Source organism: Glycine max, chromosome 7, assembly GCF_000004515.6.
Source record: "Glycine max cultivar Williams 82 chromosome 7, Glycine_max_v4.0, whole genome shotgun sequence".
NCBI lineage: Eukaryota > Viridiplantae > Streptophyta > Magnoliopsida > Fabales > Fabaceae > Glycine > Glycine max.
Genome location: NC_038243.2, coordinates 6,864,484 through 6,883,940, shown reverse-complemented (window position 1 = coordinate 6,883,940; position 19,457 = coordinate 6,864,484). Strand labels below are relative to the sequence as shown.

General features: G+C 32.9%; 2 protein-coding genes and 3 non-coding genes across 5 annotated transcripts; 2 read left to right on the top strand and 3 right to left on the bottom strand.

Moving 5' to 3' along the window:
- Positions 1-1,095: 1,095 nt before the first annotated feature.
- On the top strand, positions 1,096-6,603 carry LOC100812958 (COP9 signalosome complex subunit 1). The gene is made up of 6 exons (XM_003528834.5): positions 1,096-1,699; positions 3,379-3,699; positions 4,757-4,873; positions 4,982-5,067; positions 5,776-6,010; positions 6,236-6,603. Exons 1-6 carry the CDS (start codon positions 1,295-1,297, stop codon positions 6,410-6,412), a joined length of 1,341 nt encoding a protein of 446 aa, XP_003528882.1. The 5' UTR covers positions 1,096-1,294; the 3' UTR covers positions 6,413-6,603.
- A 1,211-nt stretch (positions 6,604-7,814) lies between these two features.
- Positions 7,815-13,385, top strand: LOC100812418 (probable pectin methyltransferase QUA3). The gene is made up of 7 exons (XM_003528833.5): positions 7,815-8,443; positions 10,032-10,235; positions 10,320-10,530; positions 10,619-10,880; positions 11,095-11,469; positions 12,103-12,198; positions 12,788-13,385. The coding sequence occupies exons 1-7, from the start codon at positions 8,015-8,017 to the stop codon at positions 12,993-12,995; spliced, it is 1,785 nt and encodes a 594-aa protein (XP_003528881.1). The 5' UTR covers positions 7,815-8,014; the 3' UTR covers positions 12,996-13,385.
- A 1,451-nt stretch (positions 13,386-14,836) lies between these two features.
- LOC113002219 (small nucleolar RNA snoR114) lies at positions 14,837-14,918 on the bottom strand. Its single transcript, XR_003267763.1, has one exon. It is a non-coding gene; the product is annotated as a small nucleolar RNA snoR114 (small nucleolar RNA).
- Positions 14,919-14,927: 9 nt separating this feature from the next.
- Positions 14,928-14,998, bottom strand: TRNAG-GCC (transfer RNA glycine (anticodon GCC)). The gene has a single exon. It is a non-coding gene; the product is annotated as a tRNA-Gly (tRNA).
- Positions 14,999-16,168: 1,170 nt separating this feature from the next.
- TRNAG-GCC (transfer RNA glycine (anticodon GCC)) lies at positions 16,169-16,239 on the bottom strand. The gene has a single exon. It is a non-coding gene; the product is annotated as a tRNA-Gly (tRNA).
- Between the last annotated feature and the right edge of the window lie 3,218 nt (positions 16,240-19,457).

The window sequence follows — 19,457 nt, the reverse complement described above, 5'->3', positions numbered from 1 at the left end:
ATAAAATGGCTCAAAAAATATTGTTTCAGATTTATAAAAAATTTGTGTATTTAATAATATGACATACTTAATAATTTATCATCATGGTTATTATCAATTTATCATCACCACTATTTATATATTATTAATGTGATCACCATATTATTATTATTGTCGTCATTACTATAATCAATTGTCATCATTATTAAAAAAAAAATAAGAAAAAAAATGGATGAGAAAGATATTTTGAAGGTAGAGAAGTGTATAAATTGAGATGTGAATAAATTAATTTGAAGTGTTTATTTTATTTTAATATTTAATTTCAAATTTAAATATTTTTCATTCATGTAAATATGTTATTTATATTTTAGTTCCATTGTATTTATTTTGATTTTCATCTTGATGTCATATTTCATTCTAATGTGACATGTTGAAACTATCAAGACATCATTTATTCATTCTAATGGAGATTAATAATAAGGATAAAAAAATAAACGTATTTTATAATGATTAAAATAAAACAAAAACTTACAAAAATAAAAAATAAATAAAAATACTAAATTAGTGAGATAAAAAAATATTTAATTTTTTAAAGGTATTTTACAATTTATTGATTTTGATTAGTTCTATGACCAAAATTTAATATTGGATTGGACTAGTCTCACATTGTCTCTAAGATTAAAAAAACAATTATAGCTTTCACTAAAAAAAAATTATACATAACTTCTTTTATATATATTTTTTACATTATCACATATTAATAAATTTAAATTAAATTTTCATTCAATCAATTTATTCTTTTAATAAGAAATAAATTATAATATATTTTACATTATAGCATGTTAATAAATTTAATATTAAATTAAATTTTCATTTAATCAATATGTTTCTTTTTATAAGAAACAAATTGTAATACATTGTAACTTATTTATAATAAATAAGAAAGAAGGTAATTTATTAAATTGAATTCTTAAATAATATTAAATATAGTAATTTTTTATCATCAAATATTAAAATAATTTTATATAAATCAAATTAAATATATTTTAACATAGCAATATTTATTTATTATAAAATACTTGAGACTTATCTATTCAGAATACAAAGTCACCGAAACACAAAACGACCCCGTTCAGTTATCTCCACAGTACTACTAAGTACTAACAAGTAGAGCAAGAGCACCGAAGAGTACTTAGCGATCTCCGTGAATACATAGTAACACAATAAACCACCTCCGCGCGAGCCACCTTACCCAGTGAACCCTACCGCACCGAAACAAAACCCTCGCAAACCCTAACCCTAATCTCATAGGAACATGGACGGCGACGACGAGACCTCGGGTCCGATGATCGACGAAATCTACGCCAACGGCGGTGGCGTCGGCGACGACGGAGACAAGCGGAGCCGCCGCGCAATCATGAGCGGCGACCAGCTCGACATCGAGGCGTACGCGGCGCTATACTCGGGGCGCACGAAGATCATGAGGCTCCTCTTCTTCGCCGACAAGATGAACAACGCGGCGACGCAGCTCGAGGCGCTGCGCATGGCCTACGACGAGATTAAGAAGGGAGAGAACACGCAGCTGTTCAGGGAGGTCGTGCAGAAGATCGACGGGAGGCTGGGCCCGAACTACGACATGGACGCGGCATGGTGCGACACCGTGGATCGGAGAGCTGAGCAGAAGAAGGAGAAGCTCGAGAACGAACTCAATGCCTATAGGGTTCGTTTTTATAGTTTTTTGGTTGAAAATTGGGAATTGCTGTGGTTTTGTTTTTGGCCTAGAGTCTTTGGTTGGCCTAGTCAATTAAAAATTAAATAGAATATAATCGCTTATTGTTTTCAGCTTATTTGAATGTAGGTTATTAAATGTGTTCTTAGGTTTTAATTGTAGGATGTTTTAAACGCACGTGTCATTGATGATAAGTAGTGTTAGTGAAGACTAAGGTTTTGAATTGTGGTATCAGTTTTGTCGCAATCCTTGATATTGTGGGAAATTGCGAAAAATTGTGACTTTGGCGGTTGCGAAAGTTGGCCACAGTTGCAGACTAAGGTTTTAAACTGTGGTAGCAGTTTCGTTGTGATTCTTGGTACTGCGGGAAATTGCGAACAAATGTGACTTTGGCGGCAATTATGGTTGCAAATCTAAAAACCTTGATGTTGCGGCCTCAATCGTGGTTGCTAACTGTTTTTAAGACCTTACAGGGCAGTTGTAGAGTTATTTGTTGTTGTGGAGGATTGAACCTTGTTTGTTTGTTTCGAACTCTTTTGTTTGTTGTTGGATAAAATTTGTTGTTTGACTATAACATTTGTTTGTGCTGATGCTTAAACTGCAAACAATTGTGTTTTGTATACATTCAACGATCTTTTGGGATGTGCTGTAGCTTGTATGTGTATGTAGCTTTTGTTTGGTGATTAGTATGCATTGCTTTCACCTTGTGTTTTTTATACTCTAGTGCTTATTTATGAGAGATGAAGAGTTGGGTGCGTGTTGGTTATTTATGCAAAGAGTTCCGCAGATAGTTTTGTTTAGAGTTCTGGGGGGATGATTGTTGTGCTCAGTTGTGTGCTATTTTGACAGGAAACTCTGCAGCTTCTTGTATTTTGTGGTTGTGTTAGAGGGCTTGGTTAAAAATGTACCAACCCTTTTGTGGTTACTGTTTGAATCACTAAAAATTTACATTTGTACATTCCAAGGCAGAAAATGGAGAAGCAACACCAGTGTCTCATTGATTATGATTATGTTGAAGCAAATTGTTTTCCAAACACACTAATTGTCATGTCATTTCTGTTTGCTATGGTTGTGGATTTGAAGTAGTTTCCAAGTGGAGCTTTACCTTGTGTTTGTCTCGTGAATGTGTGACCCCCCCCCCCCCCCCCCTTCCCTTATAATTGGCATGGTAAAGAAGCTAGATGGATTCCTCTCAAACAAAAGTCTAAAAGAATAAAAATATGAAGCTAAAAGGATAGGTTGATTTATTTTCGTTTACTCAGATAGCATTCTCTTGTATGATACTCCCTCTGGTTCTTATTATAAGGCATAGTTTAGAAGGAACCGATGGTCGTTTTTATAAGACATTTTAGAATTCCTATGAAGTATTAAATCTTTTTTCCATTAGTTTCCCTTATTAAATATTCTAAGTATTTGTGCTTTTTATTGATATTGATGCATTATACTCTTGGACTTAAATTAATTATTAATAAGGATTGGTACATTTGTAACATTTTTAAAAAAATTCAATGAAATCAACTTAATTAATTACTTTTATTGGTCTGTGTGATTGATGTCTGAAGTGCCTTATAATAAGGACAATGAGGAGTATTTTGGTAAGACCTGTTTTTTCGTAAATTATCATTGATTCCTTATCCTGTCAATTTGTTCATCGCATTTATTTTTTGCAGACAAACTTGATTAAGGAAAGCATTAGGATGGGATTCAATGATTTTGGAGACTTTTACTATGCTCATGGTCAATTGGGGGACGCTTTTAAAAGTTATGTCCGTACTCGGGATTATTGCACTACATCAAAGCACATTATTCATATGTGTATGAGTGCAATTCTGGTCAGCATTGAGATGGGTCAATTTTCTCATGTTACAAGCTATGTTAGCAAGGCAGAACAGGCACCAGATGCCCCTGAAGCAGTAACAGTTGCAAAGCTACGATGTGCTGCAGGATTGGCTAATCTAGAGGCCAAAAAGTACAAGCTTGCTGCCCGAAAGGTCTGTTCCTTAGCACTCTACTTTTTCTCAGAGTCAGTCTAGACTTAGATCAATCTAGCATGGTCTATGAAATTCCTGATTCAGAGGTTGAGGATTCAATACTCATTTATCATTGTTGGATGTATGATAACCTATGAACTTAATTGCTAATAACATGGTAGTAAGTATTGCGATGCAATGCAATTCGGAGACCCAATGATACGAATCAGATGTCAAATTGTTTTTGGGTATGAATTGCTTGTATTGTTCCAGAATCGCATGAATCACAAGTTTCTTTTCAATTTCATGCATGAACCGACTCTGTAACAGTGGTGCGGTGCATGTTTGCTGTCGCGGCAGAATTGGCTCCGTTTTGTGGCTGAATCGCAGTGGCCATGCAGGTTAGCGGGAGCAATTTTGTTTTCCGCTGCAACCTCCCTGTTATTGTTTGCGGCGCTGCAATCTCTCCTCAAGGAATTAGGATTTCAGGAGACAAATTGGGCCATGTGGCCCAACCTTATTTTCTTTTTTTTTTGTTGGGTTCTAATTTGTGTCCAGATTAGTCTCTCTCTCTCTCTGTGGTAAAATTCATGGAAAAAACAAAAGAAACAATAAGTAAAACTACTCCCTACGAAATAGAATTCCTGCAGCATCTGCAGCAAGTAATACCCCTTATTATCAGGAGGCATTTATATAAACTAAATAATAATAGTAGTTACAAAAAAACTAAATAATCCATAACATATAGTATAACAAATTAAATAATATATTAATAATAAATATAATACAATAAATAAACATAGTGATCAAAATGTAATAAACTATTTAAAGCATAACATATAATATATAAACTAAATAATAATAGTAAAAAAAACTAAATAAACCATAATATATGTATGTTTTTATTTTTCATGTTTCTTTATGTTCAAATGCTCCTACAATGTTTTTGTGTGTGTGTCATGCTTTTGATCATGAATCTTACCATTCGATTCAGAAGCTTTCCAATACATGATTTGTATCCCGATTGAACTACCATGGCAAATAACTTTGGCAACCTTGTTTTCTTTATTTAATGCAGTTTCTAGAAACAGGACCTGAACTGGGAAGTCACTATAATGACGTAATTGCATCTCAAGATGTTGCAACATATGGAGGACTTTGTGCACTTGCAACATTTGATCGGGCAGAGTTAAAGGCAAGTACTCCATTATATTGTTACGATGGTTCTTCTTTTGAATGACTGCTCTGAAACGTTGATGACATTGTCTTTGTTTTCTCTTTTTTCCTTTTCAATATTTGGCAGAGCAAAGTTATAGACAATTCCAACTTCCGCAATTTCTTAGAGTTAGTACCTGAAGTAAGGGAACTGATAAATGATTTTTACTCAAGGTAAGTTGGTCCTCATGTTCTCTTTTTCTTTGTTGTTCACCTATGTAATGTATTAGGGGTTAGTCACTAGGCGCCACTTTTCTTTTCTTGCTTAACTGAATTAAAATAAAACTATAAAGAATTACCGGTAAAATAGGTACATGAAGTTCTTCGTGTGTGGTGCTAAGCTGGTCTGAAAAAATTACCAGGATCTTTAAGAAATTAGATTGGAAGGTATGCGTGGAGAATATAGACATGAATTCGTTATATTGATTATTGATGTTGTTGAACCTTTTTTCTTTTTTTTCCCCTTGATAAGGAGGTTGGTTAGAGTTAACTGATATTCTTGATTGTTGTCCTTTTGATTTAAATATCATGATATTTTAAGGATTTGCATTTCGCAATGTTAAAAGTTTTATATTGTCAACTCTAATTAAAAATCATCCCAGGAAAGTCAAAAGTCAATAAACAAACCATACAAGACAATATGTGATTACTGTCTGTGCATACTAATTAAATTCTTATTTTAATATTGTTGAATTGGTGGAATCTGAAAAGTGGCTCGTGACATGAATTACATCTTTCAATATTTATTTTACTCTTGATTGTTTTGCATATATATGTTGCTCATATTGTTTCTTTGCAATGTCTTACTTTCTTTCTTTACGTGTTTTTGCTCTGGCTCTCTGGAAATATATATATCTTGATCTCTTTGCTTCCTTTTCTCAGTCACTATGCTTCATGTCTGGAATACCTCGGGAACCTCAAAGCAAACCTATTGCTTGATATACATTTGCATGACCATGTTGAGACACTTTATGATCAAATTCGTCACAAAGCCCTTATCCAGTACACACACCCATTTGTGTCTGTTGATTTGAACATGATGGCTAATGCATTCAAGACAACTGTTGCTGGACTTGAGAAAGAACTAGAAGCACTGATTACTGATAATCAGATACAGGTGCCGTTTGACTTAATTTGCCTTGTCTAGTCCATAGCTTGATTGGGTTGAATTTATAATGGAAAAAATCGACATCTCAGTATTACATACTTTCATTTTTTTTATTTGCCTGTGGCCAAATAACTTTTGAAGATGATTCTTTTTTTTTTTTGTATCTTTACAATAAAACAGACTTGTATGGGATTTAAGCAGTTTATTTTTGGTGGAACCTTTTGCACTTTGCAGGCTCGAATTGATTCGCACAACAAAATTTTGTATGCGCGGCATGCAGATCAAAGGAATGCCACCTTTCAAAGGGTTCTGGAAACTGGAAGGGAATTTGATCGTGATGTTCGTTCCATGTTACTGAGATCAAATCTTATCAAGCATGAGTTCAATCTTAGAGCATTACGGAAACTTTGATTATGAACTGATGATAATGGGACCAAGTTGCTATTTTATTTATAGCAGGCATTGATCAACTATAACGAAGCAAGTTTCTGGAGTGAATCAAGGTTGCAAACGTACTTTGTGCAAACATTTAACGGCATATTATGGTTTCTTTTGTATATACTCTTTCATAATTTCTCAATTAATTCGTCACAAGATCTTCATTTCCTGTTTTTAACCTGCACCTCATTTTTGGTAACTCCGTTGCGTAAGACTTGAGTGTTGATGAAAACATTCTCATGATCTGTCTTAAGAATTCTTTGTTCTGGTAAAAATTATATTAGTGTTCTCTTAGAAGATAGTAATTGTGCTGGGTTGGACCTGTTGTGTCAAATCAACTCGTTTAACTTGCTTATTTTGGCAGGAAAGGTTTAAAGTTTTCAACTTACTAAACCTTGACCTGTCAAGAAAATGTGGTGGGGGCGGGTTGGCTGCTTGGGTTTATATGCATACGTTTAATTGTTGGATCATGACTATATTTTTTATATTGTTTTTTAACATATTAGAATGTCTTATGAATTTGAAGGAACCACAACAATTATTTTCTAAAATCTTTCATTTTTTTCTAGTGAATCAAATTAGAAAAGTGTTATATATATAATATAAATTAATAGACTTAAATATATTTTTATTTTTTATAACATTAGTGTTTTTTTATTTATTTTAGTCCTTATAATTTTTTTTTTATTTAAGTTTCACACTCATAACTATTTTGTTTTGAATCCCTATTATTATTATTATATGATACTACCAAAAGATTTTGATTGTTAAAATAAATATTATTTATCTATCTTAAAATGAATTTTAGAGATAAAAATAGTTATATAAGATTTTGGAAGGATTAAAATCAAATGATTTTTTATTGGGACCAAAATTAAAATTTGTTATTTTATAAGGACTAAACAATAATTTTAAATTTTAGAGGAATAAATACAGAGAATTTTTTTATAGAAACTAAAATAAAAACACTCTTTTTATAAAGACTAAAATACATTTAAGATGCAGTAAAAAAATATTTTAACCAGTGTAATATTATGTTATGTAACATGATATTCGTTAAATTAAAAAAAAATCATATATGTATTGTGAAACTTTATATATTTATTGTTACTTCTAATTCTAAACAAGTAAACATAAAAAATAAAAAAAAAGCTGCAATAATAATAATAAAAATAAAACATAGCACGAAACAACATAGAATTGTAAACAATTTTTGTATTTCTTTTTCCTGAAAATTTTAAATTATTTTGTTCAATTCAAGCTTCCGACATTTATCTAACCTTGAAGGAAAGGAAGGCTCCCGCATTTCCTGCCTCATATCTTCCTTCTATTTTTAATATTAATTTGTTTATTATTATTATTATTTTAGTAAGAATAAGATGTACATCATCACTCACTCACTCCATCCACCGTCATGAATTGAGTGACTCCCAAGTCTCAACTCATCCATACATGCCAACAACAACACCACACTTCTTCCCCGTTAGTTAGTTAGTTTCATCCGTTTACAATTTAACATTAACATCACCTAAACGCCAAACCCCCCATGCCCTTTTGATCCCATCCAACAATTCAATGCCTCACCTCAACCTCCCAGCCTCCAAGCGCGTTCGGCAGTGGCGCGTGCTGGACCTCATCTCGGCGGCGTTCTTCGGCCTGGTGTTCCTCTTCTTCATGCTCGTCTTCACTCCCGCCGGGGACTCCCTCGCCGCCTCCGGCCGCCAGACGCTCCTCCTCTCCGCCTCCGCGGATCCAAGACAGCGCCTCCACGTGGCGGCGGCCATAGAGGCCGGTCAGCAGTCGCGCGTGATCGATGCCTGCCCCGCCGACACCGCCGCCGACCACATGCCATGCGAGGATCCGCGGCTCAACAGCCAGCTCAGCAGGGAGATGAATTACTACCGCGAGAGGCACTGCCCGCCGCTCGAGACCTCGCCGCTCTGCCTCGTTCCGCCGCCGAAGGGATACAAGGTGCCGGTGCAGTGGCCGGAGAGCTTGCACAAGGTACGGGGAATGCAGAATGCTGTTGTTTATTTGTTAATTTTGAGATTCTTGGACTGTTAACTAATTAGAACTCTGCATAAATGTTTTTTACATTGTTAACTGATATTAAGATAGAAAAAATATAGATATGTTAGGTGATATGATGTAACAATAGGAGAGATCAATCGAAATGAAGAGTGTCAACTAGTTGTTAGTACTGTGGGTGTTCATGTTAAACTACTCTAGATATATGATTCACAAAGTGATATACCAATATGAAGCGATATGGTTGGCAAATTTAACTATATGGTGAGGGTTTCATCCCTATTTTCTATGTTCATGAGTATGGAAAAACATGATGCTGAAAAGTCAGTCTCTTAAATGGATTTTCTTATTTTAAAAAACTAGTCTTTTGTTTTCGACCAAAGATACCCTTGGCAAAAAAAAAAAGAGTAAATATTACAAAAGTCAAAATTTTCATCAGGATGATAGTATAAAAAATCTTTACATTTTAGATGTTTTCTCAGTCAACATTCTTACGGGGAACAACAACAACAACAACGCCTTATCCCACTAGGTGGGGTCGGCTACATGGATCAACTTCCGCCATAATATTCTATCAAGTACCATACTTCTATCCAAACCATTAATTTCAAGATCCTTTTTGATAACCTCTCTTATAGTCTTTTTGGGTCTTCCTCTGCCTCAAATCGTTTGTCTTCTCTCCATCTGGTCTACTCTCCTCACTACAGAGTCTACCGGTCTTCTCTCTACATGCCCAAACCACCTAAGTCTATTTTCCACCATCTTCTCTACAATAGGCACTACTCCAACCCTCTCTCTAATAGCAAAAGTGTGTTGTAAATTAATTTTTAGGTAGAATGACAAAGCAAAAGTGGAAAGTTTTTATGAAAAAGTGTTGCTAAGACTTCAAGCCGTGATTTTTAATATAACGAAATTAAGCTCAGCCTTAGTAGAAGTGGGTAGCAGCACTGGGTGGACACCCTTAAGTGGTATTACCAGCCATTCTGGAGGAGCAGTTGATTCAGCAATTTCTAGTCTTCATCTATCTGGTGTTTCATCCATTTTAGGTTCTATCAATTTTATAACAACTATCTCCAACGTCAGTGAAATTTCTGATTAAACCTTCTATTTATTTCAGGGCAGTCATTAGTGGGACACTTTTTCTAAATTATGGTTGCTGGTTCTACATGGGGAGCTATTATGTTAGTGTTTGGCAACTGGAAGTGGATAATTATCATGTTTGGAAGATAGGAGCTTGTTTTTGAGTGTTTTCTAGCTTGTGATTGATTCATAGCATATAGGTTTATAAGTTTTTGGTGTTTGAGTGAGGCCTTTTAAAAATAATGATTGCATTTTAAGTAATTGATGATGTAATAGAATGCTGTTCAAATTATCTGGAAGCCAAGTTTTGGAGCAACCTAGGCCCTAGGACATTTTTTTTAAGAACCTAGGATGAAAAATGTTTGTGTCCTGAATAGCTAATATATTATGTGTCAGAAAAATGTTTTTAATTTTTAGAATGTTGTTGATTGATGTTTGTTATTTAGTGATCTATCTATCTAAAAGCACTGATGTATTCATGTAGATATGGCACAGCAACATGCCATACAACAAGATTGCTGACAGGAAAGGTCACCAAGGATGGATGAAGCTTGATGGTCCTCACTTTATATTCCCTGGAGGTGGCACAATGTTTCCAGATGGAGCAGAGCAGTATATTGAAAAACTTGGTCAATACATTCCAATGAATGGCGGTATTCTGAGGACTGCTCTTGATATGGGATGTGGGGTGGGATCTATTTTCCTGTTTCATTTTGAGACCTTATTACTAGTATTTGTTGTTTAGCATGAAAATATTTCTTTTGTTTTACAGGTTGCCAGTTTTGGAGGATATTTGCTAGCTCAAAACATATTAACCATGTCTTTTGCTCCAAGAGATTCACACAAATCACAGATTCAATTTGCACTTGAAAGAGGAGTACCAGCTTTTGTTGCCATGCTTGGTACTCGCAGACTTCCATTTCCTGCATTTGGCTTTGACTTAGTCCATTGTTCCCGGTGTTTAATCCCTTTTACAGCCTACAGTAAGTTCTTAATTGCAGCTGACCTTTGCATATCTTGCAAACTTCTAAATAGACATCACTGCCCTAATGCAGAAACCTTGCCTTGCAGATGCATCTTATTTCATTGAAGTGGACAGATTACTTCGCCCTGGTGGATATTTAGTCATTTCTGGTCCCCCTGTTCAGTGGCCTAAACAAGATAAAGAATGGTCTGATCTCCAGGCTGTGGCAAGAGCTTTGTGTTATGAATTGATTGCCGTAGATGGTAACACTGTGATCTGGAAAAAGCCAGCAGTGGAGATGTGTCTCCCCAACCAAAATGAATTTGGTCTAGACTTATGTGATGATTCAGATGACCCAAGTTTTGCATGGTAATTTCCAGTAGGCTATTGCTAGTTAGTGTTTTCTTTAACTTCTTTGCTTCACATCACTGTATTTAACATCCATTGTTTATGCTTGCTACACTTTTCTGTATCATATGGACCTGGCAATAATACCACTCGGGATAATGCTATCTTTGTTATTGGTTTATGGACTTCTCATAGTTTACTTGAGATTCCACTAATAAGATGATTTATTTCACAGGTACTTCAAATTGAAGAAATGCATCACTAGGATGTCTTCTGTCAAAGGTGAATATGCTATTGGCACGATTCCCAAGTGGCCAGAAAGGCTAACTGCTTCTCCACCAAGATCCACAGTCCTGAAAAATGGTGCTGATGTATATGAGGCAGACACTAAGCGATGGGTAAGGAGGGTTGCACACTATAAGAATTCCCTAAAAATAAAGTTGGGGACTCCAGCAGTACGCAATGTCATGGACATGAATGCATTTTTTGGGGGATTTGCAGCAGCACTAAATTCTGATCCTGTGTGGGTAATGAATGTTGTTCCATCTCACAAGCCAATAACTCTTGATGCAATCTTTGACAGAGGTCTTATTGGAGTCTATCATGATTGGTGAGTTTTTTGCTGAAAATTTCTAGTGTTTCTCTTAAAAGGACTTTTTGTTATATCTTTTGGCTTGTCTTAATCAATGGTAAATTGAGTGTTGATATGACTTGAAAATCAGGTTAGTGTTGGAATTTTTTTGTTTTTGATGATAAAGGTTTTTCATACTATAACACCAGAGAGTAGAGACTGTTTCCTTCAACTAGGGATTCACTGAAATTATTTTGCTTACAAGTTGATTCCTGGTCTACAGTTTGACTTGTTTATCATCCTTGTGGCTTTTCTTTTCCTGGCAGTTACTACTTTCCACTATATTTTATCTTGTATTTTGCTATGTATGTTTGTATGTATCAGAATTTATCTTTATGATCCAGTTCTCAATCAGCTTTAGTATCTTGGATTTAAGTTGCAGTTGAAATCTGCTCAACTAAGCTAAATATTGAATGGCATGAGACAGTTAATAATTATTTAATTGATTTTATAACTGTATGCTTTTTAGGTAGTCCTCTAGTTATCTTTATGAAAAATGAAAACTGAAGTGAAGTACTTCACCTCTTACTTATTTTAGTGCATTTTGAACATGTATTACAGTTTGTAATGGACAAATATTTGAAATCTAAGTTGTTTGATTACTGTTCCCAGGTGTGAACCTTTCTCAACATATCCTCGCACCTATGATCTGATTCACGCGACAAGCATTGAATCACTTATAAAGGATCCAGCTTCTGGCAGAAACAGGTATTTTCATTCTAAAAGTGCTAGTAAATTGCTTCCTTAACTGACTTGTGGGTCATTAATTTCATGTGTTAGAGTTGTCTGAAGCCATGTTTTTTCTTACAATCAACAGTTTTACTACTTAACACTCTCTTAGTGTTTGTAAGTATGTTGACGGCTTGGAGCTTTCCATGCATCTCTGAGACTATGACATGTTTTAACATAATTACTTTTGTTTCCTTTAATATGAATGCTTACAGCATTAAATTGATTGCATTCAAATGTTCAAATTTTCAAATGTAAAAACTTATGGTCTACTACTGCAACCGTTACATATTAGTTAGCATTTATGCATAGTCTGTTCATTGGTCTTCCTGGAATTATTAAGAAACACAGTATGGACCAAGGAGTGGTAGAACAGATACTCAAATGCAGTTCTGTTTTGCCTAGGTTCCAAATTTCCTTCTATTAAATTGATGTCAGATCTCAACTTACCACAGTTTCCTCTATACTAATGCAAAATGATTATCTATTATAATTTGTATCCCAGCAGACACAACAATGTTTCACGTAAATAATGAGCTCGCCTGATCGCTTCTTGACTTGATTGCAGATGTAGCCTTCTTGATTTGATGGTGGAACTCGATCGAATTTTACGCCCAGAAGGCACTGTTGTGGTGAGGGATACCCCTGAAGTAATTGAGAAAGTAGCTCGGGTTGTGCGTGCAGTGAGGTGGAAGCCCACCATATATAATAAAGAACCTGAATCACATGGCAGGGAGAAAATCCTAGTTGCAACCAAGACCTTCTGGAAGAGCTAATTCTCATCCCACTAACATAGCTGTTTAATATAGGTAAAATTTCCTTCTCGCTGTTTCGGGGATGAGGTTTTCAAGGCTACCTTTCTCTGTGCATCAAAGCGATGTGGTTTCCTTTCCTGTTCAGTGTTTATATAAAGAGAAAGTAAAGTTAGGATCTGAGAAAACTAAGATGTGAAGAGTGTGCAGTTTTATATGGAAAGCACGAGCCAGTGTTAGTTATATATTTTCTCTTTGCCATTAAGGACTTGTAATTCAGTGCTTTTATTTATCATTGCGTATTTATTAAAACAGCCATCACTGATCTAATTGGCTTTTTAACTTATGTTCTAATATGTACGGTGTAATTTAATTCTCTCCTCACTACCATGTCTATGAAGACTTCTTCCCTGATCTTCGCTCCAACTACTAGCATTGTTTTTAAAATTTCGAGTAAAGGGTGTGTTTTCATTTACAAATTTTAGTCAATGCTATTAATGTCTTGTTTAAATGGGGGAATGTAATGTTTGGATTGGTGGTAGAGAATGGAACAAAGTGGACTGGAACATAGTAGTATATAACTGTTTTATATTATTAGTACTTGATCATTAAATTCTAATTATCATATTTTAATCAACATTTTTAATTGAAACCATGGTTCAATTACGGATATACTTGCTTTGCAGGGGTTGGCGTCAATTATGTTTGGATTTGTATAGGGGAGGGGCTGTGTCACAATTCTGAGATATGTAACTTGCATTTTCTTACCAATTCTTGCACATCTTGTGTTGAATTGGAACTTTATCAATAAAACTCAATTTTGCGTATTAAAAAAAAAAAAGTTTATTCAACAAGTTTTGTTACATGAAAGTATAGGTGAGTATACAAGCCATTTCACTTAATTTAAGCCAGGTTTCTACTCACCTGTAATTAAATGGACTGGATCGAGTTGTTCTGCAAAGCCAACAGGCAAACCCAAGATTGTTGCTTCCTATACCCCTTTTTTGACTTCTGGAATGTAAAATTACATTCCAGACTCAGTATAGATTTTGGCTTTCGGAATAACCAAAACAGAAAGTAAAAAAAAAAAAATCATAAAAAGGTGCAGAAAGCAACTTGGAAGTCCAGGAAGCAACAACCCAAGCCCAAAAGAGTTTACAAAACATTCAGGGATGTTTGATACAAGGAAATATTTTTTGTGTTTTTGAAATCTTAAGTTAAGAATGTTAGTTTTTCATGTTGGATTTGATATTTAGAAAATAACATTTCCATAAAACGTTTACTAAAAAAAATTTGGTTTACTTTCCCACAAAAATATTCTCATAAGGAGAAATAGGAATCTAAGTTTTCCAAGTTAAAAAAACAAGTTTAATTATAATAAAAATATTACGTAACTATCATTAAATTATTTAATGAGGTAAATAATTAAATATTATAGTAAATATATTATTTTACTTTTATATTCCTAAGAAATATACATGACAACATTAATGTTCAATCAAACAAATTTACTCATTCATAGAATTCATGATTTTAAGGAATAGTAACCCATAGATACACCAAAAAAATTTCCTTATGTCAAACACCCCTTGGCTTGTGATTGGCCCAAACGTTTGATAATTAAATTCCAGAAATTCTTAAATGTAAAGAATCTGATTAATTGTTCAAATAGTAAAAGGTATAAAAGCATGATTTACATTAATTACAAAAGCTAAAGACGTGAAACAACAAATGCTTAATATGCAATATAATTATATAAGAACAAATTAGTTGCGTAAAAAACAACAAATTGACAAATAAAATTGTAGAACTTGTGATATTAACAAAAAGACAAAATAAATACAAAATAGAAAAAAAATGAAGGGGATCTCAGATGCACATTTCATCTAACTTATAGAAGATGAGGGTGATTGACCCATCAATCACTGGCAATTATCATCACAGCTCCCTCAGGGATGCACCAGCCGGGAATCGAACCCGGGTCTGTACCGTGGCAGGGTACTATTCTACCACTAGACCACTGGTGCTCCTGACATATTTTACCCTGTGATATTATAATGTTCTGCAACGTGTGCTACTGTTGCCAAGTGGAATAGGCCATGAATGCAAACAAAAGGCATTTTTGTAGCATGAGTGCAGTTTTGGAAGTAATTTAAATTGAAAAAAGTGATTGCAGAAGATGGACTTGTTTATTAATGTGTGTGAGAAGCATTTTAACTTTGTTTAAAAGATGTAGCTACTGTTAAGTTTTGCCATTGTGTTTAAATATTTAGAGAGTTCTTTTGTCTATAATAGTTTTACTTGTTGGAAAAATTGTTTTCCAATAATTATTATCTCTATTAAAAGAGCTATAATAGTTTTACACACACATATTCATTACTATTAAAAGAGCTATAATAGTTTTACACACACATATTACATTATTACTTCCTATAAAATTAAGAGAAAAAGAAAAATTATAACTCTCTTTTCTCTCTTATTTTCTTTTTCTATCAAACAACCTAAAAAATTATTTTATTTTTTACAAGTTTTCTTTTATTTCTTTTTATTTTTTGTCATTTAACTCAGTTAACAAAACATACCTTATTTTTAAGGACAATTTTGATTCAATCCTCCCATAACATTATTGGATAAGAATAATAAATTTTAAATTTAACTAAATTCAAATCGATGATTAGTTTTATAGTTGATTTAAAGGATCGAAATTTGTAAAAATACTTAAAAATTCATCCTTAAAATCAAAAACTCCAATTACAATAGTAAAAAAACATAAAACACTTGTGCCACTAAATTTTCCTCAGGTTTAAATTTTAACGTATCTAATGGGAGTAATTCAATCCAATCATTTTTACTCCCGTGCTTCAACTTATAACAACCAGAATTAAGGGCAATGTATGTATGGCTTTGCAGTATATGCTATTTGTCATTATGACAATAACTATATCTGCTAAGCAATTGAAGAAATCATTGGGCTGTTCAAATATGCATTTTTATGGAAAATCTCAAGTTATAACTGAGCAAAATGCAAGCACAAAAATATAAGAGAAAACACATAAAATGGGAATATAATAATTAGAAAAAAGAAAGCTCAGAAGAACATTTATTCAAAGGAATCTCAGATGCAAATTTCATCTAACTTAGATGAGGGTGATTGACCCATCAATCACTTGCAATTATCATCACAGTTTCCTCAGAAATGCACCAGCCGGGAATCGAACCCGGGTCTGTACCGTGGCAGGGTACTACTCTGCCACTAGACCACTGGTGCTTGTTTTCTAAGGTTGTCATGTAATAAAGAACATTATATAATGAAACATGCAGCAACTATTGCCCCCGTTTTGCGAAATGATATTCTTCGTGGACACAGAGAATAAGTCATGAATGCAAAGAAATGTAAATTAAGAAACTGCTGCTAGCTTAAAATGATAAAAATAAGCTTTCCACTTGTAATATGGAATGGGAGTTATTAGGGAAATTTATACAAATATATAAACGTAATACAACTTTGTGTAATTATTTTTTAGACTATTTTATCTTTAATAATATTAAAGTAGTAATAACAAAATAGTAAAATAATCCGGTAAAATCATGTTTTATCACCCGAAAATACAAATGGCAATTTAATTTCAAAATGTGAGTAACCTGCAGTTGGCTGAATCCCAAAGTGATCGCGTTACCTACTCTCTCAGCTACATGAAGGTGTAACCACCATTGCATACTACCACCATGTTATGGCAAAAACTGCCCACTAAACCTTTTCTCTCTCAAATATTCATGTACTCTTTATATACTCGTCTCTACTGTTTGGCATTGGGTTACCACCATTTATTGCTTCTATTTCTATTCATACATTTTGGTAGAATAAAGAATTAGACAGCAATCATGGCATCTTGTTTGGTCGTCCTTTGTGTATTACTTTATTTATTTTATTGTTTCTTCTTAATTATTTTTACTAACAAAAAAGGAAAAATAGAATAATTTTTTCTTTATCTCATTCATACTATATATATTTTTTTTTTATCTTTGCGTCTTTAGTGAATGAAAGTCATGAGAATATTTTTTTTTAATATTCAAGGATAATGAAAATATATGGAGTTGCATTGACAAAGTCTTTGATCGGAAGATAAAATAAAGAAAAAATGAGGTAGACAAAATAATAAAACCTCTTACATTTTATAGACTTTTTATTTGTCTACTTATGTGCTATTTTTATTTATATTTTCAATTAATTTTTTTTTCATTAATTTCCTTTTATTTTTATTGCTCTGATTTTCTTTTTCTCATTTTTATATGTAGTTGGAGTATTTGAAGTTTGCATGCGATGAGTTTATAGGAAAGGAAAACGAAGAAAGGAACAATGGTGAAGAACAGGATGATATGTATCTTTTTCTTTTTGTCTTTGATTATGTTATGCTTGTAGTATTTAGTCATACAAATTTATATTAAAATTAATTTTTGGATTTGTATTTGGATAAAAAAATTTTGCTAAATTTTATATTTGGATCATGAACATCAAACTTATGAAGAAATGACTTAATTGATAGTTGATAATGTTAAAAAATAGTTTTTATTAAACTTTTGTAAAGTGTTTAAGATGACTTTTTCTCTTAGGGGGAGTTTATCAAATGAATATGTAAGCCATTAAAACATGAATGTTTTGTTACAAAAGAAAAACATGAATTTTAATATCTTTAACATGTTCAACATAATACTATCCTTATTTTTTTCTTCTAAAAAAGTAAATAAAAAAGATTAATTAATTATTTTTCATTGTCCTAGAAATTTCTTATTTATCAAACTCTAAAAAAATAAACATCATTGTATATTTCTATAATTTGTTAATTTTGGGTATAAATATTTAAAAAATGATAACAAACTCAAAAACATTGTCAAAGGGAACATGGTTTGAATGATTTTTTTTGTTTTGCAATTATAATTAGAAAAATGTTTAGATAATATTTACTTTCTACACATATATTTTTTTATATTTACTTTATATATTTATCTATTTCTCTTATTTTTCTCTTCACCACATATCTTATTTTAAAATATATTAAAAAAACCCTTAGAATTGAAGTATATACACCCTAAGAGTAAAGATAATTAAAGATCAAAATAATAAATAAAAAATTCTAACACATGACACAATAATGTTACCATTTCAATATTTCATAAATACATTTATCAAATAGAATGATATTCAAATATATATTACAAATGGCTTGATGAACTATGTATAGACAGACATATATTTACAACCATAATATATTAATTTATTATGTTATCATAACAAATAAAGAGACGTAAAAAGTAAATTATTTATACATTACAAAACATATTAAAATAAAATTAATATACCCATCAATTTACATATAATAAGAAATATTATTTTAATATATAAATTTTAACACAATAAAATATGATAGCACACTAAAAATACAGATATGCATGCGTGCTAGCGCCTGTATTTCCGATAGTATCTATAAAACAGATCATAGCTACACAAGTTCAGGAACTTGATAAGAGACTATTTCAAAGTACAAAGATGATACATGCACACTGAAATATAGAAAAGTTAAAACAGCCATAAGGCCACAATTTATGGTAGATGTTCCGAGCCTCCATAGTAAATTTGTTTAAGTCCAAAACTCCTGAAGACCCTAAAGTCATATACTCAAGGTAGCTTAAAAATTCTAGAATGCATGATTTAGAGTGACCGAGGGAGAAGTCACCCTTATTTATTGAATGTGATTGAATCAAGGTCAAAGGTCCAATCATCCTACACTAGGAAAAGTCATTAGGCCCGAGGTTAGAGGTTTAATTGTCCTACCATGGACGGTCCACTTTCTATATTTGGTTGGTTTATCTTGTTAGACAATCTACAACTCCTCAAACTCAAAGCTTAAAAGTTACAGACACTTATTATGCTCAGTCGGCTTATCTACATATGCAGTCTAAAATTGAAATAAAATTTGCAAAATGGTAGTTTCACTTGTTGTTGATGCCAAGTACCGATTCAAATTCTTATTTGGTTTCAATTTCTCACGAAATGTATATAAACAAGACATGTAACAAAAGGGGGGAAAACAAGTGTAAAACAACTTATACTTTGGTAGAGTACCAACAAGGAGTAAGCAGATGAAAGAAGAAGAAAAATCGATAGGAGAAAAAAACATTACAAATCATGGTTAACTTAAATCCTTAATTAGTCCATTAATTTTAATTTAATTTCAAACACCAACCAAAATCATGATTTGGTACTGCTTCTAGCTATTGCACGTGTCAAAACACATCAAACAAGAACCCTTCAGGCTTCATGTATAGGTTGCATGAGCTCAGATTAATTGTTGTAATGACGAACAACAGATATGACTGTCTCATTAAACACAATATATAATACATGACAGGATGTGATAGACTATATATGGAATTGTTTGCTGTGCTGATATGCATTGAATGAAAGTGAATGGTAAATTTCATGAAAGT

Excerpts from the sequence above, each read along its gene's own strand:
- LOC100812958 (XM_003528834.5), top strand. The coding sequence starts at position 1,295 with ATGGACGGCGACGACGAGACCTCGGGTCCGATGATCGACGAAATCTAC. Across the intron at positions 5,068-5,775 it reads ATAAATGATTTTTACTCAAG|TCACTATGCTTCATGTCTGG; the intron begins GTAAGTTGGTCC and ends TCCTTTTCTCAG. Across the intron at positions 6,011-6,235 it reads TTACTGATAATCAGATACAG|GCTCGAATTGATTCGCACAA; the intron begins GTGCCGTTTGAC and ends TGCACTTTGCAG.
- LOC100812418 (XM_003528833.5), top strand. The coding sequence starts at position 8,015 with ATGCCTCACCTCAACCTCCCAGCCTCCAAGCGCGTTCGGCAGTGGCGC. Across the intron at positions 10,236-10,319 it reads CTCTTGATATGGGATGTGGG|GTTGCCAGTTTTGGAGGATA; the intron begins GTGGGATCTATT and ends TTTGTTTTACAG. Across the intron at positions 12,199-12,787 it reads CCAGCTTCTGGCAGAAACAG|ATGTAGCCTTCTTGATTTGA; the intron begins GTATTTTCATTC and ends ACTTGATTGCAG.